The sequence below is a fragment of the Xenopus tropicalis genome, chromosome 3 (genome assembly GCF_000004195.4).
Source record: "Xenopus tropicalis strain Nigerian chromosome 3, UCB_Xtro_10.0, whole genome shotgun sequence".
Lineage (NCBI taxonomy): Eukaryota > Metazoa > Chordata > Amphibia > Anura > Pipidae > Xenopus > Xenopus tropicalis.
The window spans coordinates 123,911,939-123,938,974 of NC_030679.2; the positions used below are offsets into that span (position 1 = coordinate 123,911,939).

Genomic DNA, 27,036 nt, shown 5'->3' on the forward strand with positions numbered 1-27,036 from the left:
AAAGTATATTTTTACGAAAATGTTTGATTTAGATGAAGCAGGCTTTTACATATGAGCTTGTTTATGCAATATATTTTTAAAGAGACCTACACTGGGGGTTTAGTTTTCCTTTAAAAGCAAACATCTTTTACATGTAAGTTTGACAATTTCTGTGTCACTATCTTCTCTCACAATCTTCTTTATTCCCCAACAGTGTTTATATGCACTAGAGCAATCTTAGCACCATTTTTCGGCTGTGCTTCAGATCGTTATAACCGTAAGAAGGTCATATGCATTGGATTATTCTTCTATTCCCTTTTCGCCTTTGGATGCACATACATTCCCAAGCAGGTAACTGTTGCTTATTTGTTATTCATTCAACCCATCTTACATTTTGTAATTAGACAGTTTTCAGTTGTTTTCTTATCTAGTTTAGAGTGCAATTGCACTTTTTGCACTATCCTTTCCAGCAGGGAGAGGTGTGGGCTCTACTGGCTCAGATGGGCCAGACACTCTCCTGGCTGAGCCATTTAGGAATAGAATGAAATGATGAAAGGTTTAGGTTTAACTTGATTTTACTCATAATCTTTCCTCTACAGCAGGGGTCGGGAATCTTTTTGGCTGAGAGAGCCATAAACACCACATATTTTAAAATGTAATTCTGTGAGAGCCATACAATATGTTTGGCCGCGGATGCTGTGGGGCAAGGTAGGGTGGGTCCCAAGGATGCCGGATGCGATGCAGAGGAGGTCGTGGCCTGCGCTCGGCGTATAGAAGACGTGTTTTAAGGCTTAGAACACGCCTTCTATCCGCCAAGCGTAGGCCATGCCCCCTGTTATTTTTTTTATTAAAGATTTGGCAGCGAGCCAGATGCAGCCATCTGAAGAGCCACATCTGGCTCCCGAGCCATAGGTTCCCTACCCCTGCTCTACAGTAACATTCTTCGTTGTCATTCAGTCTGGTACTTAATAGAGTTTTGTCTTATTTAATGTCTTTTCCAACATTAGGGGTTCTGGATCTTCCTGCTTGCGCGACTAGCTGTTTCAGCCATGGCGGAAAGCTGCTTGACCCCAGTACCTTCGCTGATTGCGGATCTTTTCGGTCCTGAGAAGAGGACACGCATCCTAGCTTTATACATGTGCACTAAGGCAGTGTTCTGGTATGTACTAGATCATAACTTTGTGTTTATTTCCAAAGGCTCCTCTCATGAATGCATGTGTAGGCCATTACCCCACTGATGTAATAACTATGAGATAAACAGTGATACATGTGTCTGTTTTTTAATTGTTATCTTTTTATTACAGTATCATTGCTAGCTGCTTTGGAACACCAGTAATTAACCTGGCAGGTTTGAACTGGCGCAATGCACTGCGGGTAAGTGACACACAACTTGATTTTTAAAAATACTTTTTTTGGTAGTGGAGCTACAAATATCTGAACACAAAGTATATATATATATCATATAATATGTATATGGAATAATAGGTTTTAGTTTTGTATACATTATAAAAATGATAGTTAAAAGCACAAATACATAGAAAAAAGTTTCAATTGTTGAGAGCTAAAGTGATCATTAAATTCATCTACGGAAATCTCTGAAACAGACCAGAAATATCACACCTCTTTTGGCCTGTTTCATTTGGTAGGAGTACATAGTAAGATGTCAGCTAAAATAATAACTCTGTACAACCATAAAAACTAATATCAAGTATCTTAATTCTAATACAGATAACCCCAGGGTTTGGCCTTTTTGGCCTATTACTGGCAGTAATCGTTATGAAGGAACCTCAACGAGGAGGAATGGAAGATGACAAAAATGGGGATGAAGGAACTAAATTAAATTGTTCCTGCTATACTAACCTGAAACAACTGCTGAAAAGGTAAGTGTATCTTCTACCTCTCTAGCAATCAGAGACAAGGAATGGCGTTTTAATCCTTGGCAGCTCCAGCAGGAGATATTTAGTTTAGTAAACCCATTTAGTCACAATGCCAATTAGAGAAAAAAAGGCCAGTAATAAAAGCAATGCATAAGCAATACCAGGGAAGCCAGTGTACTTTAGAGAACTAATGAAGAGTGTGTGATGGCTTCCAAATGCCCCAGGTGCCCCCACTGTAGTATTTTGTACATGACCCTGAATGCTGTAGTTTTGTTAGCAGTGCAGAAAACACACTGAAATAAGAATCAAAACTGGTATTTTACTGCTAATTATATTTTTTATCTGGCCTTATTCTAACTGGTCCTTTAATATGAGATAAATATTAACCAGGAAGATTTAGAAAATGTTGGCACTAACTTCAGCTTTCCTCTTTCAGTTGTCACTTTCTCACCTTCACAGCTGGCATATTATGCTATGCTTATGTGCTTGGTGCGAAATATTTTTGGGTCCCTAGAATAATTCGACAAGCCCGGAAAGATGTACCTATCGAGGTATATTGTTGGACCACAGACTGCAGCTATGATGATAAGTAAGTTCCACTTAATTAAACTAAACTTCTGATCCAGACTGCTCTACATATTACATGTAGATGTTTCATGTGTATAACATCGCCAATAGAGACATTTCTCTCCAACACAGGTACACACAAACCATTATTGCAGACCATGTAGCAACATACGGGCCATTTAAACAAAGAATTTAGCTGTCATTGATTTGTGCTGGATTTTCTTCTTTCCTTCTGACACCATATTTATTTACTGTTTCCATTTCTAGCCTGATTTTTGGAATCATCAAATGCGCTTCTGACCTAATTGGAATTCTTATTGGCACGGAAATCAGCAAGCGTTACCAGAAGAAGAATCCTAATGTCGACGCACTGTTGTGCGGAATAGGGCTTTTCTTCTGTGCACCTTTCTTTGTGCTCTTTATATTCTTTGTAGAAATCAATCTGCCTGCTGCCTATGTAAGTACTATTAATCTAGCACACAATATAATTAGTAGGTTTTATGGCATAGATTTGCAACACCTAACATATAATAGTAATAATGTAGACTGTATATTCCCCCACTTTGATTGCTCTGCAAATAATAGTTAATAATTCTTTATTTTTTCAGGGATTCATTGCCATCTCTAGGATATTACAAGCAATATGCCAAGTCCCGATGGTTAACATGAAACTGGTAGTGTAACCTTTACTGTGCTTTATTTACCCCCAAACTATTTACCCCCTGTACAGCAAATGCATCTTGTCTATTAGTTCCTATAGAAGTGAATTAAGAGCTCTGCAGATTCTAGAAAATGTGTCTTTCTAGCCTTATGTGCCTTGAAGTACTTCTGAAAATAATCAGTGGTAGATGGGTGATCCTAACCCTTTGTCTTCTCTCTTTAGAACCTAGTGAGCCCAGGACTACGTGGGACAGCTAGTTCTATTCAAATGTTATTTGCTAAGCTGATAGGAAAAGTAGGGAGCATATACTTTATAATGTTGGTAAGTAGAATATTTTATCCTTTCTATTGTAATGTCTAGTAAATAGGACCTTTATTTTCTATTTTTAACAAGATATTTAAACCTTGAATCGAAGGGGGGTTAATGCATCAGAATTCCTCAGGTTGCTACTTTAAAATCATTGGTTTTTACTTTAAATGTTCCTGCATAATCTGCAGCAAAATTTTATCTCTGCCTTTTTCTGTCATACAGATTTCTGAAGCAATCCTAAAGCACAACTATACTCGGCTCAGTAGTGTGCAGTTTGCGTTGACATTGGCTCCATTAGTGGCAATGATTGGAGGGATAGTATTTTTTACCGTATATCTCCTAAAACAGAAAAGGGCAGCAAAACCAGGTCCGGAAGCTGTTATCAGCCAGAAATAACTCCCATCCCAGGATACAGGTAGGGGTGTGCTTGAAGTGCTGATACTAAATCATCCACATTTATACTTTTTTTGTTTCTAATAGATATATCACTGCATCTATTTATACTTTTAAACATACATATTTTATACATTATTCTGTATTATAGTGGCTCTGTACTATGTGCCCTGTATATTTTATTGTTAAAGCAATACCATTTTACTTTTTTTGCAGGACAAACATATACAAAGTGTTGATCTTGTCTACTCCAATTGTTTCTACCTGCCACGGATAATGACAGGGCATCGGGCACCCGAAGAATCATATATATATATAATATTTTATTTTTATGATAAAATTATATATATACAATTATGAAATATTTTTATAACATTTTATACTTATAATTTAATTTTTATTATTTTAGAGTTTTATTTCTTTATTTCATGTATTTTTGTTATATTATTTGTAAAAAAAAAAAAAATATGATACAGATATACATTTGTATATTCTATTTTTATATAAAATCTTATATTTTTATTTTTCTATTTTATTTTTCTAAAAAAATCTTGTTTATTTTTATATTTTTTTATAAAATCTTATATTTTTATTTTTATATTTTATTTTTCTAAAAAAATCTTGTTTATGTTTATATTTTTATAGAAAATCTTATATTTTTATTTTTCTAAAAAAAACATGTTTATTTTTATATTTTTCTATAAAATCTTATATTTTTATTTTTCTATAAAATCTTAAATTTTATTTTTCTAAAAAAATCGTATGTATATTTTTCTATAAAATCTTATATTTTTATTTTTCTAAAAAAATCTTATGTTTATTTTTATATCTTTCTATAAAATCTTATATTTTTATTTTTCTAAATAAATCTTATGTTTATTTTTATATTTTTCTATAAAATCTTATATTTTTATTTTTGTATTTTATTTTTCTAAAAAAATCTTGTTTATGTTTATATTTTTATAGAAAATCTTATATTTTTATTTTTCTAAAAAAAATCTTATGTATATTTTTATATTTTTCTATAAAATCTTATTTTTTTATTTTTGTATTTTATTTTTCTAAAAAAATCTTATGTATATTTTTATATTTTTCTATAAAATCTTATATTTTTATTTTTCTAAAAAAATCTTATGTATATTTTTATATTTTTCTATAAAATCTTATATTTTTATTTTTCTAAAAAAATCTGATATTTAGTTTTATATTTTTCTAGAAAATCTTGAAAAAATTTTTCTAAAAAATTAATGTTTATTTCATATTTTTCTAGAAAATCTTATAGATTTATTTTTGTATTTTATTTTTCTATAAAATCTTATATTTTTATATTGTATGTAATTTTTATGATATTATTTATAAAAAAATGTATAGAGATATATTTTTGTATATTCTATTTTTGTATAAAATTTACTATTTAAAATAAAATTTTTAAAAATTCTTTTATGTGAACCCTGTTTTATACTCATTTATATTCTATTATCATAAGACTTAATGGGAAGTTTGTGTTTGTAAATTCTGATTAAATACAAGGTTAAAGCTCAAAATGCATTTTATGGATAATCCTAACCATGGGCAGAATAATGTTTATGTAGCTTTTAAGAAGCCTAGTATAATCATTCTAGTAATTGACAATTCTCCTACTACTACATTTGAGAATGTGGTAATTAGAGAGGTATCTATATTATGGGACATAAAGACTAGAGACCTACCTCATTACAATCGGACTCGACTTGTTATGCTTTACTCCCAGATGCAAGTCCAATAGGAAAACTCCACATTTCTCAAAATATTGCAGTTAAACATTTAAAAAAAAAAATAAAATCTCTTACACACTGGATTTAATATTAGAAACGTACTTATGTTTATAACTCAACACTTCCACTTCACAAATGGGTTGTGTTCCTCAACAAACATATACAGCAAACATTCATGGCGCATATACTCAGTAGATTCAACCCTGATTAACGTGTTAAACTTTTTATTCATAAAAAACAATAGAACCTGTAGGTGCCATATATAAACACAAAGACCCTTGGTGCTGGCTGTTTTATTTTGATATATATACATATATATATATATATATATTCTATCTTATCTAATGTAAAAAAACATTAAACATTTAATGTTTAAACACCATGAGCGAATGTGTCTTGTTCTACTTTGGGCAAAAATGTGCGAAACTACGGAAAAGTTCTGGAAACACAGTTACCGTGCGACTTTTTTGATGTAACCACAACTTTTTTTTAAGCAACCGCAATGTATTTGACATAAAAGTGACAGTGAATTTTTGCGCCCGTTTCGTGAAAGAATACACCAGTGGCAAAATGTGGAATTTCACTGCAAATCCATGCCTACTGAAAAATTTTGCACATCACTATTATTCACTAGTGATGAGCGAATCTGTCCCATTCTGCTTCTCCTTTTTTTTATGCGTGTAACATTTTTATTTACATGGGCGACAATTATTTGTCGCACAGCAAATTTTTAAAAAGATCAATCCGTCAAGATCCATCAATGGCAGAACACGGAAATTCGCCGCAAATCCATGCCTGATGAATTAATTTGCCCATCACTATTAGCCACCTCTAATTCACCAAGGGTCAATAAGAATGTGATTAAGTATATTACCCTTGTTCACAGGGTACAGGTATAGGATGTGTTATCCAGAAAGTTCCGAATAAAGAAAAGGACATCTCGCATAGACTCAATTTTAATTACCATATATACTTGAATATAAGACAATCTGAATATAAGCCGAGGAACTTAACTTTACCTAAGAAAACTGAAAAAATTATTGACTCGAGTATAAGCCTAGGGTGGGAAAAGCAGCCGCTACTGCTAAGTTTCAATAATCAAATGAATAATAGATAAATAAATAATAGATAACTGTAGGGAAAGAAAAATGCTACAGCAGCAGACAAAAGCAAGTTTGGGAAGGCTAAGGAAGGGGCCATACTAATTATCAAGTACTTGCCATCCTGCTGTGTGCGCTCCCGTCCTGCTGTGTGCACTCCCCTGTGTGCACTTCCATCGTATCAATCGTGTGCTTCACTCATATGCTGTGTGCGCTCCCATCATATTAGTGCTTTGTGCTTGTCCCATCGTATCTGTGTGCTGTGTGCGCTCCCATCATATTAGTGCTGTGTGCGCATCCCATTATGGCGTGTCGCATTGGAAGCATGACAAAGTCATTATGGTGACTTTACTAACTGATAGATACTCACAGACCATTACTGATATCTGAATATACTTTTACTCCTTCCAAGCCCTTCAGCATGCCAACCTAGTCTGCTTTCTGTCTCGGAGCCACTGATAAGATTCTTCAAGCTGTCTAGCTCATGTTCTTCTCAAGACAAGTTATTCTACCACTTACATTCCCCAAGCTGACTAGCAACCACTATGAGTGCTGTGCCCATAAATGCCCACAAAATGCCCCGAGATAGCTATAGCTTCATACAGGAACATAACAGAGCATAACAGAAACACAGTGTCTCACCTGGCACAAGAAGGCATATTATATCTGTAGTTGTTCGTGCAAGGACGCGCTCACTACAGTCCTGTGTGCGCCTCCCTTATTGGCGCGTCACATTATGGCACAAGAAGGCATTTTATATAATATCTGTAGTTGTTCTCGCAAGGACGCACTCAATGGCGCGTCGCATTATCGCGTGCGCACAGGTACGTACGCACACACGTCCGTCCACCGGGGGGGGGGGGGGATGCGTGCATCAAGCATGTTACACCAGCAAATCTATTTCAGCACATTTTTAGTGCTGAAAAACTCGGCTTATACTCGAGTATATACAGTATATGTTTTTTTAAAATTCATTTTATTTTTCTTTAATAATTAAACAGTACTCTAGTTATGCCCATCAACGCGGTGTGTCATGCTGTGTAAACACTAAAGGCTGGGTGTCTGTTCTATGATCTAGTGAATGCTTAGAGAATATTTAGTTCTTCGGGCCTAAGTCCTAATAAACAGTGACTGACATAAACACATAATAAAGAACAACAATAAGACTAATGAAATTATTTGAAAAATGTCAATATTTGCTTTACAGCAGTGGTGCTGCATTTCTAATTATTTTAAAAATGCATAGGAGAAAATTGCCTAGGCTCTGAATTAGGAAGAAGTTGTATGTGGGACCATAGCTAGAAGCCAACCTAAAGTCACCTTCACAAATCACTACATTTATTTTAAACAATTTAAACAAAACATTTGGTCCATTGTTCTGGACCACCATTTTAGTGAATTCCCATAAAACATATTTTATTCATATTGGTTTATTGTCATCCAAATAGCCCTAACATCTGCACTGACCCAGAAAGACTGGCTAATCCATTACAAAACAGGCAGCATTTTTTATTACTGGGTGGGTACATTTTAAACTGATAATATCTAAAAGTATACGTCATCAATATGCTACCTGTACATGAACTGATAATTCATTTAATGGTCTAGAGGACATTATAGACATGGGGGAACCAATGTACCAGAGGCCACCTCCTCAGATTAGAGGAATGGGATTTTTATGTGAAGCAGTGTAGGGGTTTTTCACGGTGAGGGCAGTGGTTTGGGGAATGCCCTTCCTAGTGATGTTGTGATGGCAGTTCTGTTAATGCCAATAATAGGGGCTTGGATGATTTTTATGAGCAAGTATAATATCCAATGCTATTGTGATGCTAAAATCTACAACTAGTATATATATTAGTACATATAGATGAGATGTGTGTGTGTATATATATATATATATATATATGTGCACTGGGGTTTGGTTAGAGGGGTTGAACTTGATGGACAATGGTCTTTTTTGCAACTGATCTTAACTATGTAACTACTGTATATAGGGATAGGGGCAAAGCAGTGCGAGACAGGAGTAAATAATTCAGAAATAGGAGCAAAGCAGTGCTGGGGTAGGAGCTCATACAGGTTAAAGTTGATGGACATATGTCTTTTTTCAACCTAACTTACTATGTACAGTAGAAAAGACCTTTGTGTTACAGGCCCACGGTGAGGCCGTAGCAACAGTTATTCTGATAAAGAAAATAAATTGAGACACAGAGCCACAGTTATTGGTTTGCTGCTTCTTGTAAACTGTTTATTACATAGATAATTTACAATATACTGTTAATTACATAATGTCATACACAACTCATATGTTATACTTTATCAGCTGGCTTATGTGCTAATATACATCATGCTTTCTCAGAGATGCCATCTAAACAGCATTTTACTTGTGCCTAAATTCTCCTTTTATTTCACATTCAGGACAAATCAGCATATATGTCACATGACAGTTTCACACTATAAAGGTGGTACAGTATTTACACACATGGGTGTACTGCACTTTACAGTAATGTAATTTATAGGCTAATAGAAGAAATTTAGTAAACTCAAAACACACTACATGATATCTATTGATATCTAATTGATTCACAATATAGTTGTAGCAGTAGTCCAGTTAAAGGAGACATATACAATCATTTTTAACTTTATCTTAAAATGCAGCTAACACTGTAAAATTGAATAAAACAAAGTTTATTTTCTACCTACTGTTCAAGAAGGCTGTTTAATCCCTGCAGAAACCCTGAAGCCCCTCCCATTCACAGGGCTTCCGGCCAGAAGAAAGTTCCTGTCTTTAGCTAGGGCCGCCGGCCCTAGCTTCTTTCCCATAGAGACGCTGCAGCCACTGAGAGAGGACTGGGCGTGAGACGTGGGCGGCGACTTTGGTGACGTCATGTTGTCGCCCACGTCAGTCATGCTGGGGTCCATCTCAGTTGTGCAGCTCCCGGCCCGCCTAGCCCTCCTGACTAGCAGCTCAGTTCGCTGCGTCTGTGAAGCAGTTCAGTTCGCTGCGATCCTGCAAAGTAAGGTAGTCTTGTAATCTTTAATCTCTTTATTAAAAAAATAATAATAATAATTTACCAAATAAAAAAAAACGTTATTTATATTAAAGGAGTCAAATCTGTTTATTCTATAAACTGTACCTAATGATAAAAAATATGTTTTTTGCTTGAAACTCCCTGCAACTTGTACTTTGACACCTAAACTGGGTTTTTTTGGCATTTACTCCTGCAACAACTCCCTGCACCCAATCCTACAGTGTCCCTGCCCATCAATATTACGTTCTGCAATCGCTATGAGAGTTTTTTACACGCAACTCCCTGCAACTTGTACTTTGACACCTAAACTGGGTTTTTTTGGCATTTTCTCCTGCAACAACTCCCTGAACCCAATCCTACAGTGTCCCTACCCATCAATATTACGTTCTGCAATCGGAGTTTTTTACACGCAACTCCCTGCAACTTGTACTTTGACACCTAAACTGGGATTTTTTGGCATTTTCTCCTGCAACAACTCCCTGCACCCAATCCTACAGTGTCCCTGCCCATCAGTATTATGTTCTGCAATCGCTGAGTTTTTTACACGCAACTCCCTGCAACTTGTACTTTGACACCTAAACTGGGTTTTTTGGCATTTTCTCCTGCAACAACTCCCTGCACCCAATCCTACAGTATCCCTGCCCATCAGTATTATGTTCTGCAATCACTATGAGAGTTTTTTACACGCAACTCCCTGCAACTTGTACTTTGACACCTAAACTGGGTTTTTTTGGCATTTTCTCCTGCAACAACTCCCTGCACCCAATCCTACAGTGTCCCTGCCCATCAGTATTACGTTCTGCAATCGCTATGAGGGTTTTTTACAAGCAACTCCCTGCAACTTGTACTTTGACACCTAAACTGGGGTTTTTTGGCATTTACTCCTGCAACAACTCCCTGCACCCAATCCTACAGTGTCCCCGCCCATCAATATTAAGTTCTGCAATCGCTGAGTTTTTTACATGCAACTCCCTGCAACTTGTACTTTGACACCGAAACTGGGTTTTTTTGCCATTTACTCCTGCAACAACTCCCTGCACCCAATCCTACAGTGTCCCTGCCCATCAGTATTATGTTCTGCAATCGCTATGAGGGTTTTTTACAAGCAACTCCCTGCAACTTGTACTTTGACACCTAAACTGGGGTTTTTTGGCATTTACTCCTGCAACAACTCCCTGCACCCAATCCTACAGTGTCCCTGCCCATCAATATTACGTTCTGCAATCGCTGAGTTTTTTACATGCAACTCCCTGCAACTTGTAGTTTTACACCTAAACTGGGTTTTTTTGGCATTTTCTCCTGCAACAACTCCCTGCACCCAATCCTACAGTATCCCTGCCCATCAGTGTTATGTTCTGCAATCGCTATGAGGGTTTTTTACATGCAACTCCCTGCAACTTGTACTTTGACACCTAAACTGGTTTTTTTTGGCATTATCTCCTGCAACAACTCCCTGCACCCAATCCTACAGTGTCCCTGCCCATCAGTATTACGTTCTGCAATCGCTATGAGGGTTTTTTACAAGCAACTCCATGCAACTTGTACTTTGACACCTAAACTTGGGTTTTTTGGCATTTACTCCTGCAACAACTCCCTGCACCCAATCCTACAGTGTCCCCGCCCATCAATATTAAGTTCTGCAATCGCTGAGTTTTTTACATGCAACTCCCTGCAACTTGTACTTTGACACCGAAACTGGGTTTTTTTTGGCATTTTCTCCTGCAACAACTCCCTGAACCCAATCCTACAGTGTCCCTACCCATCAATATTACGTTCTGCAATCGGAGTTTTTTACACGCAACTCCCTGCAACTTGTACTTTGACACCTAAACTGGGATTTTTTGGCATTTTCTCCTGCAACAACTCCCTGCACCCAATCCTACAGTGTCCCTGCCCATCAGTATTATGTTCTGCAATCGCTGAGTTTTTTACACGCAACTCCCTGCAACTTGTACTTTGACACCTAAACTGGGTTTTTTGGCATTTTCTCCTGCAACAACTCCCTGCACCCAATCCTACAGTATCCCTGCCCATCAGTATTATGTTCTGCAATCACTATGAGAGTTTTTTACACGCAACTCCCTGCAACTTGTACTTTGACACCTAAACTGGGTTTTTTTGGCATTTTCTCCTGCAACAACTCCCTGCACCCAATCCTACAGTGTCCCTGCCCATCAGTATTACGTTCTGCAATCGCTATGAGGGTTTTTTACAAGCAACTCCCTGCAACTTGTACTTTGACACCTAAACTGGGGTTTTTTTGGCATTTACTCCTGCAACAACTCCCTGCACCCAATCCTACAGTGTCCCCGCCCATCAATATTAAGTTCTGCAATCGCTGAGTTTTTTACATGCAACTCCCTGCAACTTGTACTTTGACACCGAAACTGGGTTTTTTTGGCATTTACTCCTGCAACAACTCCCTGCACCCAATCCTACAGTGTCCCTGCCCATCAGTATTATGTTCTGCAATCGCTATGAGGGTTTTTTACAAGCAACTCCCTGCAACTTGTACTTTGACACCTAAACTGGGGGTTTTTGGCATTTACTCCTGCAACAACTCCCTGCACCCAATCCTACAGTGTCCCTGCCCATCAATATTACGTTCTGCAATCGCTGAGTTTTTTACATGCAACTCCCTGCAACTTGTAGTTTGACACCTAAACTGGGTTTTTTTGGCATTTTCTCCTGCAACAACTCCCTGCACCCAATCCTACAGTATCCCTGCCCATCAGTGTTATGTTCTGCAATCGCTATGAGGGTTTTTTACATGCAACTCCCTGCAACTTGTACTTTGACACCTAAACCGGGTTTTTTGGCATTTTCTCCTGCAACAACTCCCTGCACCCAATCCTACAGTGTCACTGCCCATCAGAATTATGTTCTGCAATCGCTATGAGGGTTTTTTACATGCAACTCCCTGCAACTTGTACTTTGACACCTAAACTGGGTTTTTTTGGCATTATCTCCTGCAACAACTCCCTGCACCCAATCCTACAGTGTCCCTGCCCATCAGTATTACGTTCTGCAATCGCTATGAGGGTTTTTTACAAGTAACTCCATGCAACTTGTACTTTGACACCTAAACTTGGGTTTTTTGGCATTTACTCCTGCAACAACTCCCTGCACCCAATCCTACAGTGTCCCCGCCCATCAATATTAAGTTCTGCAATCGCTGAGTTTTTTACATGCAACTCCCTGCAACTTGTACTTTGACACCGAAACTGGGTTTTTTTTGGCATTTACTCCTGCAACAACTCCCTGCACCCAATCCTACAGTGTCCCTGCCCATCAGTATTATGTTCTGCAATCGCTATGAGGGTTTTTTACAAGCAACTCCCTGCAACTTGTACTTTGACACCTAAACTGGGGTTTTTTGGCATTTACTCCTGCAACAACTCCCTGCACCCAATCCTACAGTGTCCCCGCCCATCAATATTAAGTTCTGCAATCGCTGAGTTTTTTACATGCAACTCCCTGCAACTTGTACTTTGACACCTAAACTGGGTTTTTTTGGCATTTACTCCTGCAACAACTCCCTGCACCCAATCCTACAGTGTCCCTGCCCATCAGTATTATGTTCTGCAATCGCTATGAGGGTTTTTTACAAGCAACTCCCTGCATCTTGTACTTTGACACCTAAACTGGGTTTTTCGGGACACTGTAGGATTGGATGCAGGGAGTTGTTGCAGGAGAAAATACCAAAAAACCTCGATATGAGAGTTTTTTACACGCAACTGCCTGTAACTTGTACTTTGACACCTAAACTGGGTTTTTTTGGTATTTTCTCCTGCAACAACTCCAAAAGTAAAGCTCAGGCAGCAGCACAGGACAGCTATGTGCAGACTGGTAACAGATACAGGCAGGGAGGTGGGAGGGGTTTTCCCTGCTACAGCGGAGTTCAGCCTGTCAGTCAGTGCTGTGATCATTTCCTGTGGGAGAATGAAGAGACACTCCCACCTCTCATTTCAGTTTAGCTTTAGAAGAGTGAAGATCTCTCTGCAGCTCTGATATAAAAACGATTTTAGGATATAAAATGCATTCAAACCGGTTTTTTGTGTGCAAGATTTCATTGATTGAAGAAAGATGAATCATATAACTGAATATGAAGGTGATATGAAATGTCTCCTTTAAATGTTTAACCTAGTGTAACACTTGTTTGGCTAGGATATGGCAAAACCCGGGCTAGTAAATGGTATACAGCATGTGTTACATGCAACACTTAATACTTAGGCATGGGCCTCCGCTAAGTGGGAGATTTACTATGGAGCGAGGGTGTAGTTAAACTACAATTATCTTAGATTGTGTGGTGCAATAGATATTAATGGATGCCAGAAAGGTTCTTGCGATGAAATAGTAACTTGTTTATTGTCCAAGACACAGATGTTATCAGGGTATTATACTCACAGCAGATGGATTAGATACAAATGACAGAATGCCCATTAGCAGAAGGGAAGTTGTGCACCAGTCTCTCCCACCTCTTGGTAGAGTCTGGGCCAGGAAACACATGTAGGGGTTTACCAAATCTGGGCCCTTAGGATAGAGACCCTTTCTATGCAGACCCCTGGGTGGTGCTGGTCATGGGATAGTGGGTAGAGCTGGTATAGTTATAGTTAACATTTTGTTAACAGTTCGGGTTATGGCCACAGGGTGGTGCATAGGCCCATATAAGGGGAATGCAGCCATGTGCTGTAGGCCAGAGAGCAGAGGTATCCTCCCCATAGGTAGTTAGTAGATTTCATGTGTCAGGTCACTCTAGGAGTGCTATGTAGTTAGGGCACAGTTAGAATAGGCAGAAATAGCCCCTCCAGGAGTGGTAGAGGGAGTAGGCTCCCCCAGCATTACATCAGCTGGAGTGTAGGGACCCAAGAGTCTAGGTAGGTGGTTAGGCTGCCGCTAGAAGGGTACTACTCTGAGGGTACTTAGTCGTGAGTACCGGGGATGAGTCCTGGAGGTGGTCCGTCTTGGCGAGAGTACCGGGGAGAGCCCTTGGAGAGGGTCTCTTGGCGTGTAGTACCGGGAGGACATCTATAAGGGATCATCCTGGCGGGAGTACCGATAAGATACCCAACAGGGGTAGGTACTCTGAAGGGTTAAGGAAGGAGAGTGTCCCCTGCACTGTATTTGTATTGCCACTCCTGGAGAGGTCCTGCCTAAATAAACAACCAACTGTTTCATCACAACTGTGTGTTCACCGTGTCTGCCTCAAGGAGCACCTACCTACCAGTAAGTGGATACCCCAGGGAGGGGATTCCCTTTGGGGGTTGTGTGAGGTCTCAGGCAGCACTACACCAAAGCATCACGTCCCAGGGAGGGAGTTTTAGTTCTCCCATAACGGAGCCCTGGGTGGAGGCACGCCAATTATCCAAGAAATCCCTGCTTCCCCCATAGTCAGCGGGGCTCAGGACTCCTGGAAGCGCCAACCAGATTAATTCAGCAGGTAGTGCCACATCAAGTTAATAGGTGTATACAACCAGTGCCCTGAGGAGGTAGTCCAGGTAGTGAGTACTCTGTACAGTTGATAACCTCTAGTGGATGAGTCATACAGGTGAGTGGATCAGGGATTATACTTGCCTGTCCTACTTCTACTCTGTGGCCCTGCACTGAGGCAACATTGTCAGATAGGAGACTACTCCTGGCCCTAATCACTCCTTTGGTGGGGCTTATGGCTGCCCTTTCTAGCTAAAGCTGGCTGAGCTCACTTTCCTAGGAAGTGCTAGTAACAGAAATCTGACTGTGCTGACTTACTTCTCATTCACGGGGCCCTGTCCCCGACTTTCACTAGGGTATGAAGTCCCCTAGGGTACAAATTGGCTTCTGGGCCTATGTCTGGGTCCCAGGCTCAGTTGGAGCTCTGCCTAGGACACAGCATGCAGCCAAAAGAAGAAGACACTCCCTCCTGTTAGACACTATATCAGTCTGCAGGGGGAGTGTACAACCAGACTAAACCTATAGGGAATAGTGTTTTAACTGTAACCTGAGTATAGAGGGCTCTGCCCAATAACAGCAAAGATGTGAAAGGTAGGGGTAAAGCCATAGGGAGCTTAACCCTATGGGTCCCTACACTAGTATAGAATCAAAATAAAGCAGGCAGACAGGCTGATGCTGTCTTAAAAGACAAAATGGCTCCAGCATGCCAATCTGTTTAACTAGCAACAGACTGATTAACAGAAACTTTGTTTTGGTTTGTAAAACATATCCCACAACCAAAGTTCCCTAATCTAAGAATGTACATAAGCATTCATATATGTTCATACATATATTCACATATGTGTGTTGCTTTAGCCACCATTTTGTCATTTGTTTCAGTTACCATGTTAAGATAACATAGAAGAGCATTTTAAGGCACTTGCTGCCTCTAAAGTAACCTATGCTTTATATAAGCATATTGTACAGGTATGGGATCCGTTATCCGGAAACACGTTATCCAGAAAGTTCCGAATTACAGAAAGGCCATCTCCCATAGACTCAATTATAAACAAATAATTTTGATTTTTAAAAATGATTTCCTTTCTTCTGTAATAATAAAACAGAACATTGTACTTGATCCCAACTAAGATATAACTAAAATATAATTAATTATTGGGTTTAATAATGTTTAAATTCAGTGGACTTAAAGTTTGGAGATCGAAATTACGAAAAAAAACCTTATCCGGAAAACCCCAGGTCCCGAGTATTCTGGATAATGGGTCCCATACCTGTACCAATATATTTTGGTGCTGAACAGGCAGTAAGGTACATACCTGATTAAGAAGATAAATTGAGACACAGAGTCACAGTTACTGGTTTGCTGCTTCTTGTCAACTGAAAGAAAACAGCTCTCTGTGTTTAAACTACATCCTGGGATGGGCTTATCAGTGACCTCTACAGGGGGAGTGGAAATAGATACCCAAGACATTATACATTAATGACCTATGGCCTGATGCACATTAACTCCCTTTCTTTTGTATTATTTTAAACTGTATATATATCCATACATTTATTCATATTTCCTGGGGTCACATTTGAAGTTGCATGGAGCTTTAGTTTTGGTATTTAGAAGGGCATGTTTAATTAGTGCACTCAAGAAGAGTGCTACATTGCAAAAAAAAAAGGAGAAATTTGATGCATGTAATACATTTTGAGCCAAGATTTTCATTAAAAATCAATCCCACCCCCCCTCCCGCCACCACATTTTTGGTGCTCCTGTTTTTTGGATTAAAATGAGGCCAAAGATGTCAGGATACTGGGGATTGAAGCAGGGGTGCAGCTTATTGGGCCTCCCCCCCAGCCTTTGTACAGCATGGTTGGGGGTTCTTTTTTGTGGTTCAAGTGCTGCTTTTCTCCCAGTGCTGTGATTCACATTTATATAACCTACTATTTTCTAACAGTGCACATTGGCACTTTTGACATTTTTGTCCCAATTTTTTCCTAAAATGTATGTTTTCAATATGATGGCCACTCTGCATCATAACGGTGTCTGTGCATGATTCTTTAGGCGCAAGTGTGCAAAGGGGCAGAGTAGAACAGACACACTGCTCTTATTATAAATCTGTTCAAACATGAAATGAATGGATATTGTAAAGTTACTCAGAATTACATTGGATATTTCATGATGCAACTTGTCAATTTGTCTTTATTATATGGACATTGATATCATTTCTATTCTTATTTCTGTAAGTAACTGTTTTCTGTGCTTTGCTCATTACTGTTGGAACATAGCGATGAGCAAAATTTTTACCAGCCATAGATTTGCAACAAATATCTGTATTTTGTCATTGCCAGATTTTTTCGCAAAAAGGGCACAAAAATTCACTGTGGAAAAAAATTGACAAATGACAAAAAAGGTGCGTGCGTCAAAAAAGTGACACCTGTAAAAAAAATTGTAGTGGGATGCAAGCGATAAAAAAATGTTTTTTGTTTTTTTTTTACACTGTTCATTTTTCGTGTTTTATTAATTTTTTCGCGGTCTCGCAAATTTTTTGGGCAAGCGAAATGGGACAGATTCGCTCATCGCTATTAGAAGATTATTAGTTATAGGGGTTATCAGGACTGAAGGGGTTATACTGAAATTATAGAATTACATTATATTTGATTCTGAAAAATGTAATTTTATCTTTATTATATGGGTGGAGGTCCCCTACATAATGCTCATTTGCTCATTACTGGTCACTTCACTTTATAACAACACAAAAGTCATTGCTTTCTCACAGTGCTCATTTGCTCATTACTGGTCACTGCACTGAGTGCTCTTTCCACTGCTTGCATTGTGACATCACAGTGATGTCACAAAGGGTGCTGAGGTTGTTGACACAGCTTATCAACAACAGATCAGTTGCACTTTAGCAGCCATACTGTGAGGCACACGATGTCTTGCAGGTAAGTGAGAGATATGACGGCTAATTATATAATATATTCCTTGCTCTACCTTGTAGGGAAATTGCCCTGTGATTCCCCATTGTAAGAATATTTTCTCTGTTGGAAGATTCTAAAGGTCCCCATACACGGGCCGACTATAGATGCCGATATCGGTCCCTTAGACTGATTCGGCAGCTAATCGGCCCGTGTATGGGCAGAACAGAGCAGCCTGGCCGACCGATATCTGGCCTGAAATTGTCCAGATCTCGATTGGCCAGGTTAGAAAATCCAGTCGGATCGGGGACCGCATCGGCTCGTTGATGCGGTCCCCGAACCGACTGCCCCATGGCTGCAAATGTAATCCGATCGTTTGGCCCCAGGGCCAAACGATCGGATTATTTTTTTTAAAAGCCACTCGCTACCCAATATCGCCCACCCGTAGGTGGGGATATCGGGTGAAGATCCGCTCGCTTGGTGACATCGCCAAGCGAGCGGATCTTATAGTGTATGGGGACCTTTAGTTATAGAGTTATAGCGTTTATCAGGCTGATTTATTATATTAAGATTATAGAATTACATTATATTTTATTTAAAAAAATGTAATTTTGTCTTATTTATATGGGTGGAGATTTCTTATATAACATCACAATAGTCCTTGTTTTCACACAATGCTCATTACTGGTCACTTCACTATATAACATCACAATAGTCATTGCTTTCTCACAGTGCTCATTTGCTCATTACTGATCACTGCACTGAGTGCTCTTTCCACTGCTTGCATTGTGACATCACAGTGATGTCACAAAGTGTGCTGAGGTTGTTGACACAGCTTATCAACAACAGATCAGTTGCACTTTAGCAGCCATACTGTGAGGCACACGATGTCTTGCAGGTAAGTGAGAGATATGACGGCTAATTATATAATATATTCCTTGCTCTACCTTGTAGGGAATTTGCCCTATGATTCCCCATTGTAAGAATATTTTCTCTGTTGGAAGATTCTCAGTTATAGAGTTACAGGGGTTATTATAACTGATTTGTCAAACTTCATATTTGTTCAATTTTCCGCTTCAAATAAATGCAAAAGAAACCGTCACAAAAAACTCTAACCACAATTCGTAACTTACTCATTACAAGTTACATTTTTTTTTTAAATACTCTGGTTAAATAGTTTACATTGTGCCTGGGGCAGCTCCCATTGACTTCTGCGTGACCATGGGGTTTTTTTTTTTTTGCTTAATAAATAATGGAAATTCATGTTTTTTTTAACCAAAATTTGAATTCATTAGTATTATTATTATTATTATTATTACTGCTGTAAAAAAATAAATACTCCCCATGTGTGTGAATGTGATCCTTAGATTGTAAGCTCCACTGACACAGGGACTGATGTGTAATCTCTATAACAGCGCTGCAGAATATGCCAGCACTATGTCAGGCTAGCACCTTTAGTGGAACACCGCGCCATTCCTTATTATTAAAAACTAGTGATGAGTGAATCTGCCCCATTTTGCTTCACCAAACAATTTGTCAATTTTCCCATTGACTTTGACAGGGAAGATTTTCAATCTGCTGTCACTCTTACAGCTTTGAAGCTACACCCCCCAAACTTGAATAACATAATAATGGGGTCACCCCGAATGAAACAGCAACATTTGTTGGATGACCCCAAAGTGGGAGGGGCCAGCAACAGCCAATCAAATTTCACCCATTGACTTTAATGGGGAAATTGAAACTTCTGCCAACTTACAGCTTTGAGGCCACAGTCCCCAAACTTGAATCACACAGTCATGGGGTCAGCCTGAATGAAAATATGATGATTGCTGGATGCCCACAAGTGGGCGGAGCTGTGAACAGCCAATCAGATTTTACCTATTGATTTGGCGGAAATCCAACCATTCCATTCATGCCATTCTCACAGTAATAACACCGGGGTCCCCAAACTTTTTACACTTGGTCACTAGGGGACTGCAGTTTTAGATTTGAAAAGTGGGCGGAGCCACCAACATCCAATCAAATTTTACCTATTGATTTTTATTGGTTTGATGCCAGAGTTCCCAAACTTTGCACAGTCAGTCACTGGGTGACGACGCATTCAAGTTTTTTATAAAAACCCGCACAGTGGGAGGAGCCAACAACAGCCAATCCCATTGACTTTTATGGGAAAATTGAAACTGCTGCCAATCTTACAGCTTTGAGGCTACACTCCCCAAACTTGAATCACATAGTCATGGGGTCAGCCTGAATGAAAATATGATGATTGTTGAATGCCCAAAAGTGGGTGGAGCTGTGAACAGCCAATCAGATTTTACCTATGGACTTGTGGAAATCCAACCTGCTGCCATTCTCACAGTAATAACATCAGGGTCCCCAAACTTTGCAGGGTTAGGCACCAGGTAACTGTGGTTCAAGGTAAGAAAAAGTGGGTGGGGCCACCAACAGCCAATCAGAGTTTACCTATTGACTTTCAATGGGGAAATTTAATCTGCTGCCATTCTCACAAAATTAACACCGGGGTCCCCAAACTTTTTACACTTGGTCACTAGGGGACTGCAGTTTTAGTTTTGAAAAGTGGGCGGAGCCACTAACAACCAATCAGATTTCACTTATTGATTTTTATTGGTTTGTTGCCAGGGTTCCCAAACTTTGCATAGTCAGACATTGGGTGACTACTTTACGCATTTAAGGTTTTTTGTATTTTTGTAAGTGGGTGGAGCCACCAACAGCCAATCAGATTTTACCTATTGACTTTCAATGGGAAAATTCAACCTGCTGCCATTCTCACAGTATTAACAACAGGGTCCCCAAACTTTTCACAGTTGGTCACTAGAGGACTGCAGTTTTAGTTTTGAAAAAGTGGGCGGGATCACCAACAGCCAATCAGATTTCACCTATTGCATTTTATTGATGCCAGGGTTCCCAAACTTTGCACATTCAGTCACTGCGTGACTTCGTACTCAAGGTTAGAAAAAGTTGGCGGGGCCGCCAAAAGCCAATCACATTTCTTTCATTGGGGAAATTTTAACTGCTGCCATTCTCACATGTTTAATGTTAGGGTCCCCAAACTTTGCACAGTTTGTCACTGGGTGACTACGTTCCAAGTTTAGAAAAGTGGGCGGGGTCAACAACAACCAATCAGATTTCACCTATTTTTTTTGTTTAAATTTAAAATGCTGCCTTTCTCACACTATTTATGTCAAAGTTCCCAAACTTTGCAAAGTCAGTCACTGGATGACTACATATTCAGGGCTAGAACAAGTGGGAGGAGCCAACAACAGCAAATCCATTTCCACCCATTAGATTTCATTGGTTTATATTTAAACTGATTCCATTATTTAAATATTAATTCCAGGGTTGTTAACGTTTCCAGAGTTAGTCACTGGGTATTTGCCGTTCAAAATTCCAAAAAAGTGGGCAGAGCCACAACAGCCAATAACATTTCATCTATTTACTTTCAATGGTGAAGTTTAAAATGCTGTCAGTCTCACAATTTTTATGCCTGAGTCCCCAAAATTTGCGAAGTTGGTCACTGGGAGACTGCAGTTCAAAAATAGGAAAAGTGAGTTGGGCCACTAACAGCCAATCAGATTTCATCCATTGAATTTTATTGGTTTAAATTTAAAATGCTGCCGTTCTTTAACTATTAATCCTAGGGTCCCTAAACTTTGCAAAGTTAGTCACTGGGTAACTGCAGTTCCAGGTTAGAAAAAGGGGGTGGAGCCACCAACCGCCAATCAGATGTCACTTGTTGACTTTCAGTGGGGAAATTTAAGTTGCTGCCATTCAGACACTATTAAAACCAGGGTCCCCAACTTTGCACAGTGGTTTTTACTATATAACTGTGGGACAAGATCAGAGAAAGTGGGCAGAGCCCATTCAGTGACGTCATGTTTTTCAACCTAACATGAAGTTTGTTCTCAAACTTCCCTTTCTATTTATTATTATTAATAATGTGTTTATAAAGTGCCTTAACCCTTAACATACCCTCAACATATCAAATGTCATATTTCAAAATGATAAAACTAATAATTATCACCTCTCTTGTCATTTCAGTGTATTCAAAATTTTATTCAACTTATTTTTTCGTTCTAAAAACTCTCAACAATGTCCTGAAGAAAGGGACATTGAGAGAAACATTGACAATGAAGAGAAGACAGACATGATGAGTGTAGAGAAGAATGCTCCACCTCAGATCTCCTTTAGGCGTGCTTTATTTACAGTCTTCTTATATATCTACCTGAGTTTTGTTGACTTTATGGACCAGTTCATTTTCATAGGTAAGCAGTTCATCCAATTTAGTGCTCAATGTGTGTATTAGGACAAACCTACTGACACAAGTAGATTCCTGCATTATCCAGTTAGTTTGTGTGCATGTTCTACTGCTTTACTCTATGGGGCGATTACCCCTGAAACGTCACCGCAACACTAATTATGGGTTTTTAATGTAGGAAAGCACTAGCTACACTATCTGCATCCCCCATTTTCATGTGTTAGTGGTAGGAGAGGTCATGGACAGGCTGCATTATGGCCAAAGTGGCCCTCAGTATCTGTATTAAAAATGTATTTTTTCTCTTTTTACAGGACTTTTACCTATTATAAAAAAGGAGTTCCAGGTAGCAACTATCACAATAGGAGTAATAACTATAGGTATGGCAAAACTTTTTTTTTTGTTCTCTTTGTCTGTCTATAAGCCCACTCCCTGTAATTTTTCTTTCCTTTGAACTTAACCCATATGTAATAAAAAAATAATATTTGCCCAGACGCAGTAACTCATAGCAAAAGTCAGCAGGTAGAATTTACTGGTCACCTTTTTAAAGGAAAACTATACCCCCAGAATGAATACTTAGCCAACAGATATTTATATTTTGTTAAGTGGCCTATTAAAGAATATTGCCAAACTGGAATATATATATATATATATATCAGTAAATATTGCCCTTTTGACATCCTTTCCCTTGAGCCACCATTTAGTGATGGACTGTGTGCTCCCTCAGAGATCAGCTGACAGGAAATAATGCAGTTTTAACTGTGACAGGAAGTAGTGTGGGAGTAAAAGACAGAACTCTGTCTATTAATTGGCTGATGGGGCCTAGCATGTATGTGTGTCTTTGCTTGAATCCTGTGATCCCAGGGGGCAGCCAATTGGCAATTTTCTATTTAGGAATACCCAATAGCACATAGTACTTTAAAAGTATATTTTTATGAAAATGGTTGATTTAGATGAAACAGGCTTTTACATATGAGCTTGTTTATGCAATATATTTTTAAAGAGACCTACACTGTTTGGGGGTTTAGTTTTCCTTTAAAAGCAAACATCTTTTACATGTAAGTTTGACAATTTCTGTGTCACTATCTTCTCTCACAATCTTCTTTATTCCCCAACAGTGTTTATATGCACTAGAGCGATCTTAGCACCATTTTTCGGCTGTGCTTCAGATCGTTATAACCGTAAGAAGGTCATATGCATTGGATTATTCTTCTATTCCCTTTTCGCCTTTGGATGCACATACATTCCCAAGCAGGTAACTGTTGCTTATTTGTTATTCATTCAACCCATCTTACATTTTGTAATTAGACAGTTTTCAGTTGTTTTCTTATCTAGTTTAGAGTGCAATTGCACTTTTTGCACTATCCTTTCCAGCAGGGAGAGGTGTGGGCTCTACTGGCTCAGATGGGCCAGACACTCTCCTGGCTGAGCCATTTAGGAGTAGGTTTAGGTTTAGCTTGATTTTACTCATAATCTTTCCTCTACAGTAACATTCTTCATTGTCATTCAGTCTGGTACTTAATAGAGTTTTGTCTTATTAATGTCTTTTCCAACATTAGGGGTTCTGGATCTTCCTGCTTGCGCGACTAGCTGTTTCAGCCATGGCGGAAAGCTGCTTGACCCCAGTACCTTCGCTGATTGCGGATCTTTTCGGTCCTGAGAAGAGGACACGCATCCTAGCTTTATACATGTGCACTAAGGCAGTGTTCTGGTATGTAGTAGATCATAACTTTGTGTTTATTTCCAAAGGCTCCTCTCATGAATGCATGTGTAGGCCATTACCCCACTGATGTAATAACTATGAGATAAACAGTGATACATATGTCTGGTTTTTAATTGTTATCTTTTTATTACAGTATCATTGCTAGCTGCTTTGGAACACCAGTAATTAACCTGGCAGGTTTGAACTGGCGCAATGCACTGCGGGTAAGTGACACACAACTTGATTTTTAAAAATACTTTTTTTGGTAGTGGAGCTACAAATATCTGAACACAAAGTATATATATATCATATAATATGTATATGGAATAATAGGTTTTAGTTTTGTATACATTATAAAAATGATAGTTAAAAGCACAAATACATAGAAAAAAGTTTCTATTGTTGAGAGCTAAAGTGATCATTAAATTCATCTACGGAAATCTCTGAAACAGACCAGAAATATCACACCTCTTTTGGCCTGTTTCATTTGGTAGGAGTACATAGTAAGATGTCAGCTAAAATAATAACTCTGTACAACCATAAAAACTAATATCAAGTATCTTAATTCTAATACAGATAACCCCAGGGTTTGGCCTTTTTGGCCTATTACTGGCAATAATTGTTATGAAGGAACCTGAACGAGGAGGAATGGAAGATGACAAAAATGGGGATGAAGGAACTAAATTAAATTGTTCCTGCTATACTAACCTGAAACAACTGCTGAAAAGGTAAGTGTATCTTCTACCTCTCTAGCAATCAGAGACAAGGAATGGCGTTTTAATCCTTGGCAGCTCCAGCAGGAGATATTTAGTTTAGTAAACCCATTTAGTCACAATGCCAATTAGAGAAAAAAAGGCCAGTAATAAAAGCAATGCATAACCAATACCAGGGAAGCCAGTGTACTTTAGAGAATTAATGAAGAGTGTGTGATGGCTTCCAAATGCCCCAGGTGCCCCCACTGTAGTATTTTGTACATGACCCTGAATGCTGTAGTTTTGTTAGCATTGCAGAAAACACACTGAAATAAGAATCAAAACTGGTATTTTACTGCTAATTATATTTTTTATCTGGCCTTATTCTAACTATTCTAACTGGTCCTTTAATATGAGATAAATATTAACCAGGAAGATTTAGAAAATGTTGGCACTAACTTCAGCTTTCCTCTTTCAGTTGTCACTTTCTCACCTTCACAGCTGGCATATTATGCTATGCTTATGTGCTTGGTGCGAAATATTTTTGGGTCCCTAGAATAATTCGACAAGCCCGGAAAGATGTACCTATCGAGGTATATTGTTGGACCACAGACTGCAGCTATGATGATAAGTAAGTTCCACTTTATTAAACTAAACTTCTGATCCAGACTGCTCTACATATTGCATGTAGATGTTTCATGTGTATAACATCGCCAATAGAGACATTTCTCTCCAACACAGGTACACACAAACCATTATTGCAGACCATGTAGCAACATACGGGCCATTTAAAAAAAGAATTTAGCTGTCCTTGATTTGTGCTGGATTTTCTTCTTTCCTTCTGACACCATATTTATTTACTGTTTCCATTTCTAGCCTGATTTTTGGAATCATCAAATGCGCTTCTGACCTAATTGGAATTGTTATTGGCACGGAAATCAGCAAGCGTTACCAGAAGAAGAATCCTAATGTCGACGCACTGTTGTGCGGAATAGGGCTTTTCTTCTGTGCACCTTTCTTTGTGCTCTTTATATTCTTTGTAGAAATCAATCTGCCTGCTGCCTATGTAAGTACTATTAATCTAGCACACAATATAATTAGTAGGATTTATGGCACAGATTTGCAACACCTAACATATAATAGTAATAATGTAGACTGTATATTCCCCCACTTTGATTGCTCTGCAAATAATAGTTAATAATTCTTTATTTTTTCAGGGATTCATTGCCATCTCTAGGATATTACAAGCAATATGCCAAGTCCCGATGGTTAACATGAAACTGGTAGTGTAACCTTTACTGTGCTTTATTTACCCCCAAACTATTTACCCCCTGTACAGCAAATGCTTCTTGTCTATTAGTTCCTATAGAAGTGAATTAAGAGCTCTGCAGATTCTAGAAAATGTGTCTTTCTAGCCTTATGTGCCTTGAAGTACTTCTGAAAATAATCAGTGGTAGATGGGTGATCCTAACCCTTTGTCTTCTCTCTTTAGAACTTAGTGAGCCCAGGACTACGTGGGACAGCTAGTTCTATTCAAATGTTATTTGCTAAGCTGATAGGAAAAGTAGGGAGCATATACTTTATAATGTTGGTAAGTAGAATATTTTATCCTTTCTATTGTAATGTCTAGTAAACCTTTATTTTCTATTTTTAACAAGATATTTAAACCTTGAATCGAAGGGGGGTTAATGTATTAATGCTTGAGCCTCTGGGCTCCAGAATTTTGTTTCTTGAACCACATATGAGTTCCTAAACCCACGTGTGGTTTCTGCATCAGAATTCCTCAGGTTGCTACTTTAAAATCATTGGTTTTTACTTTAAATGTTCCTGCATAATCTGCAGCAAAATTTTATCTCTGCCTTTTTCTGTCATACAGATTTCTGAAGCAATCCTAAAGCACAATTATACTCGGCTCAGTAGTGTGCAGTTTGCGTTGACATTGGCTCCATTAGTGGCAATGATTGGAGGGATAGTATTTTTTACTGTATATCTCCTAAAACAGAAAATGGCAGCAAAACCAGGCCCTGAAGCTGTTATCAGCCAGAAATAACTCCCATCCCAGGAAACAGGTAGGGGTGTGCTTGAAGTGCTGATACTAAATCATCCACATTTATACTATTTTTGTTTCTAATAGATATATCACTGCATCTATTTATACTTTTAAACAATACATATTTTATACATTATTCTGTATTATAGTGGCTCTGTACTATGTGCCCTGTATATTTTATTGTTAAAGCAATACCATTTTACTTTTTTTGCAGGCCTGTTGGACAAACATACAGGGCTATATATACAAAGTGTTGATCTTGTCTACTCCAATTGAAATGCTTCTACCTGCCACGGATAATGACAGGGCATCGGGCACC

At 38.5% G+C, this 27,036-nt stretch overlaps 2 protein-coding genes across 2 annotated transcripts; both read left to right on the forward strand.

Annotated features, from left to right (window-relative positions):
- The first annotated feature begins 219 nt into the window (after window positions 1-219).
- Window positions 220-27,036, forward strand: LOC116409783 (protein spinster homolog 1-like). Its single transcript, XM_031899272.1, has 10 exons — window positions 220-330; window positions 987-1,138; window positions 1,284-1,353; window positions 1,708-1,859; window positions 2,293-2,445; window positions 2,691-2,880; window positions 3,032-3,097; window positions 3,307-3,405; window positions 3,616-3,808; window positions 26,932-27,036. The coding sequence occupies exons 2-9, from the start codon at window positions 1,029-1,031 to the stop codon at window positions 3,787-3,789; spliced, it is 1,014 nt and encodes a 337-aa protein (XP_031755132.1). The 5' UTR covers window positions 220-330; window positions 987-1,028; the 3' UTR covers window positions 3,790-3,808; window positions 26,932-27,036.
- Window positions 21,892-26,686, forward strand: LOC100487198 (protein spinster homolog 1). Its single transcript, XM_031899271.1, has 9 exons — window positions 21,892-22,283; window positions 22,588-22,653; window positions 23,392-23,528; window positions 23,833-23,984; window positions 24,130-24,199; window positions 24,552-24,703; window positions 25,146-25,298; window positions 25,544-26,258; window positions 26,544-26,686. The coding sequence occupies exons 1-8, from the start codon at window positions 22,166-22,168 to the stop codon at window positions 25,863-25,865; spliced, it is 1,170 nt and encodes a 389-aa protein (XP_031755131.1). The 5' UTR covers window positions 21,892-22,165; the 3' UTR covers window positions 25,866-26,258; window positions 26,544-26,686.

Bases quoted from the DNA above. Each gene is read 5' to 3' on its own strand.
- LOC116409783 (XM_031899272.1), top strand. From the start codon at position 1,029: ATGGCGGAAAGCTGCTTGACCCCAGTACCTTCGCTGATTGCGGATCTT. The intron at 1,860-2,292 runs GTAAGTGTATCT...TTCCTCTTTCAG, and splicing joins CTGAAACAACTGCTGAAAAG to TTGTCACTTTCTCACCTTCA. The intron at 2,881-3,031 runs GTAAGTACTATT...TTATTTTTTCAG, and splicing joins TCAATCTGCCTGCTGCCTAT to GGATTCATTGCCATCTCTAG.
- LOC100487198 (XM_031899271.1), top strand. From the start codon at position 22,166: ATGATGAGTGTAGAGAAGAATGCTCCACCTCAGATCTCCTTTAGGCGT. The intron at 23,985-24,129 runs GTATGTAGTAGA...TTTTTATTACAG, and splicing joins TGCACTAAGGCAGTGTTCTG to TATCATTGCTAGCTGCTTTG. The intron at 24,704-25,145 runs GTAAGTGTATCT...TTCCTCTTTCAG, and splicing joins CTGAAACAACTGCTGAAAAG to TTGTCACTTTCTCACCTTCA.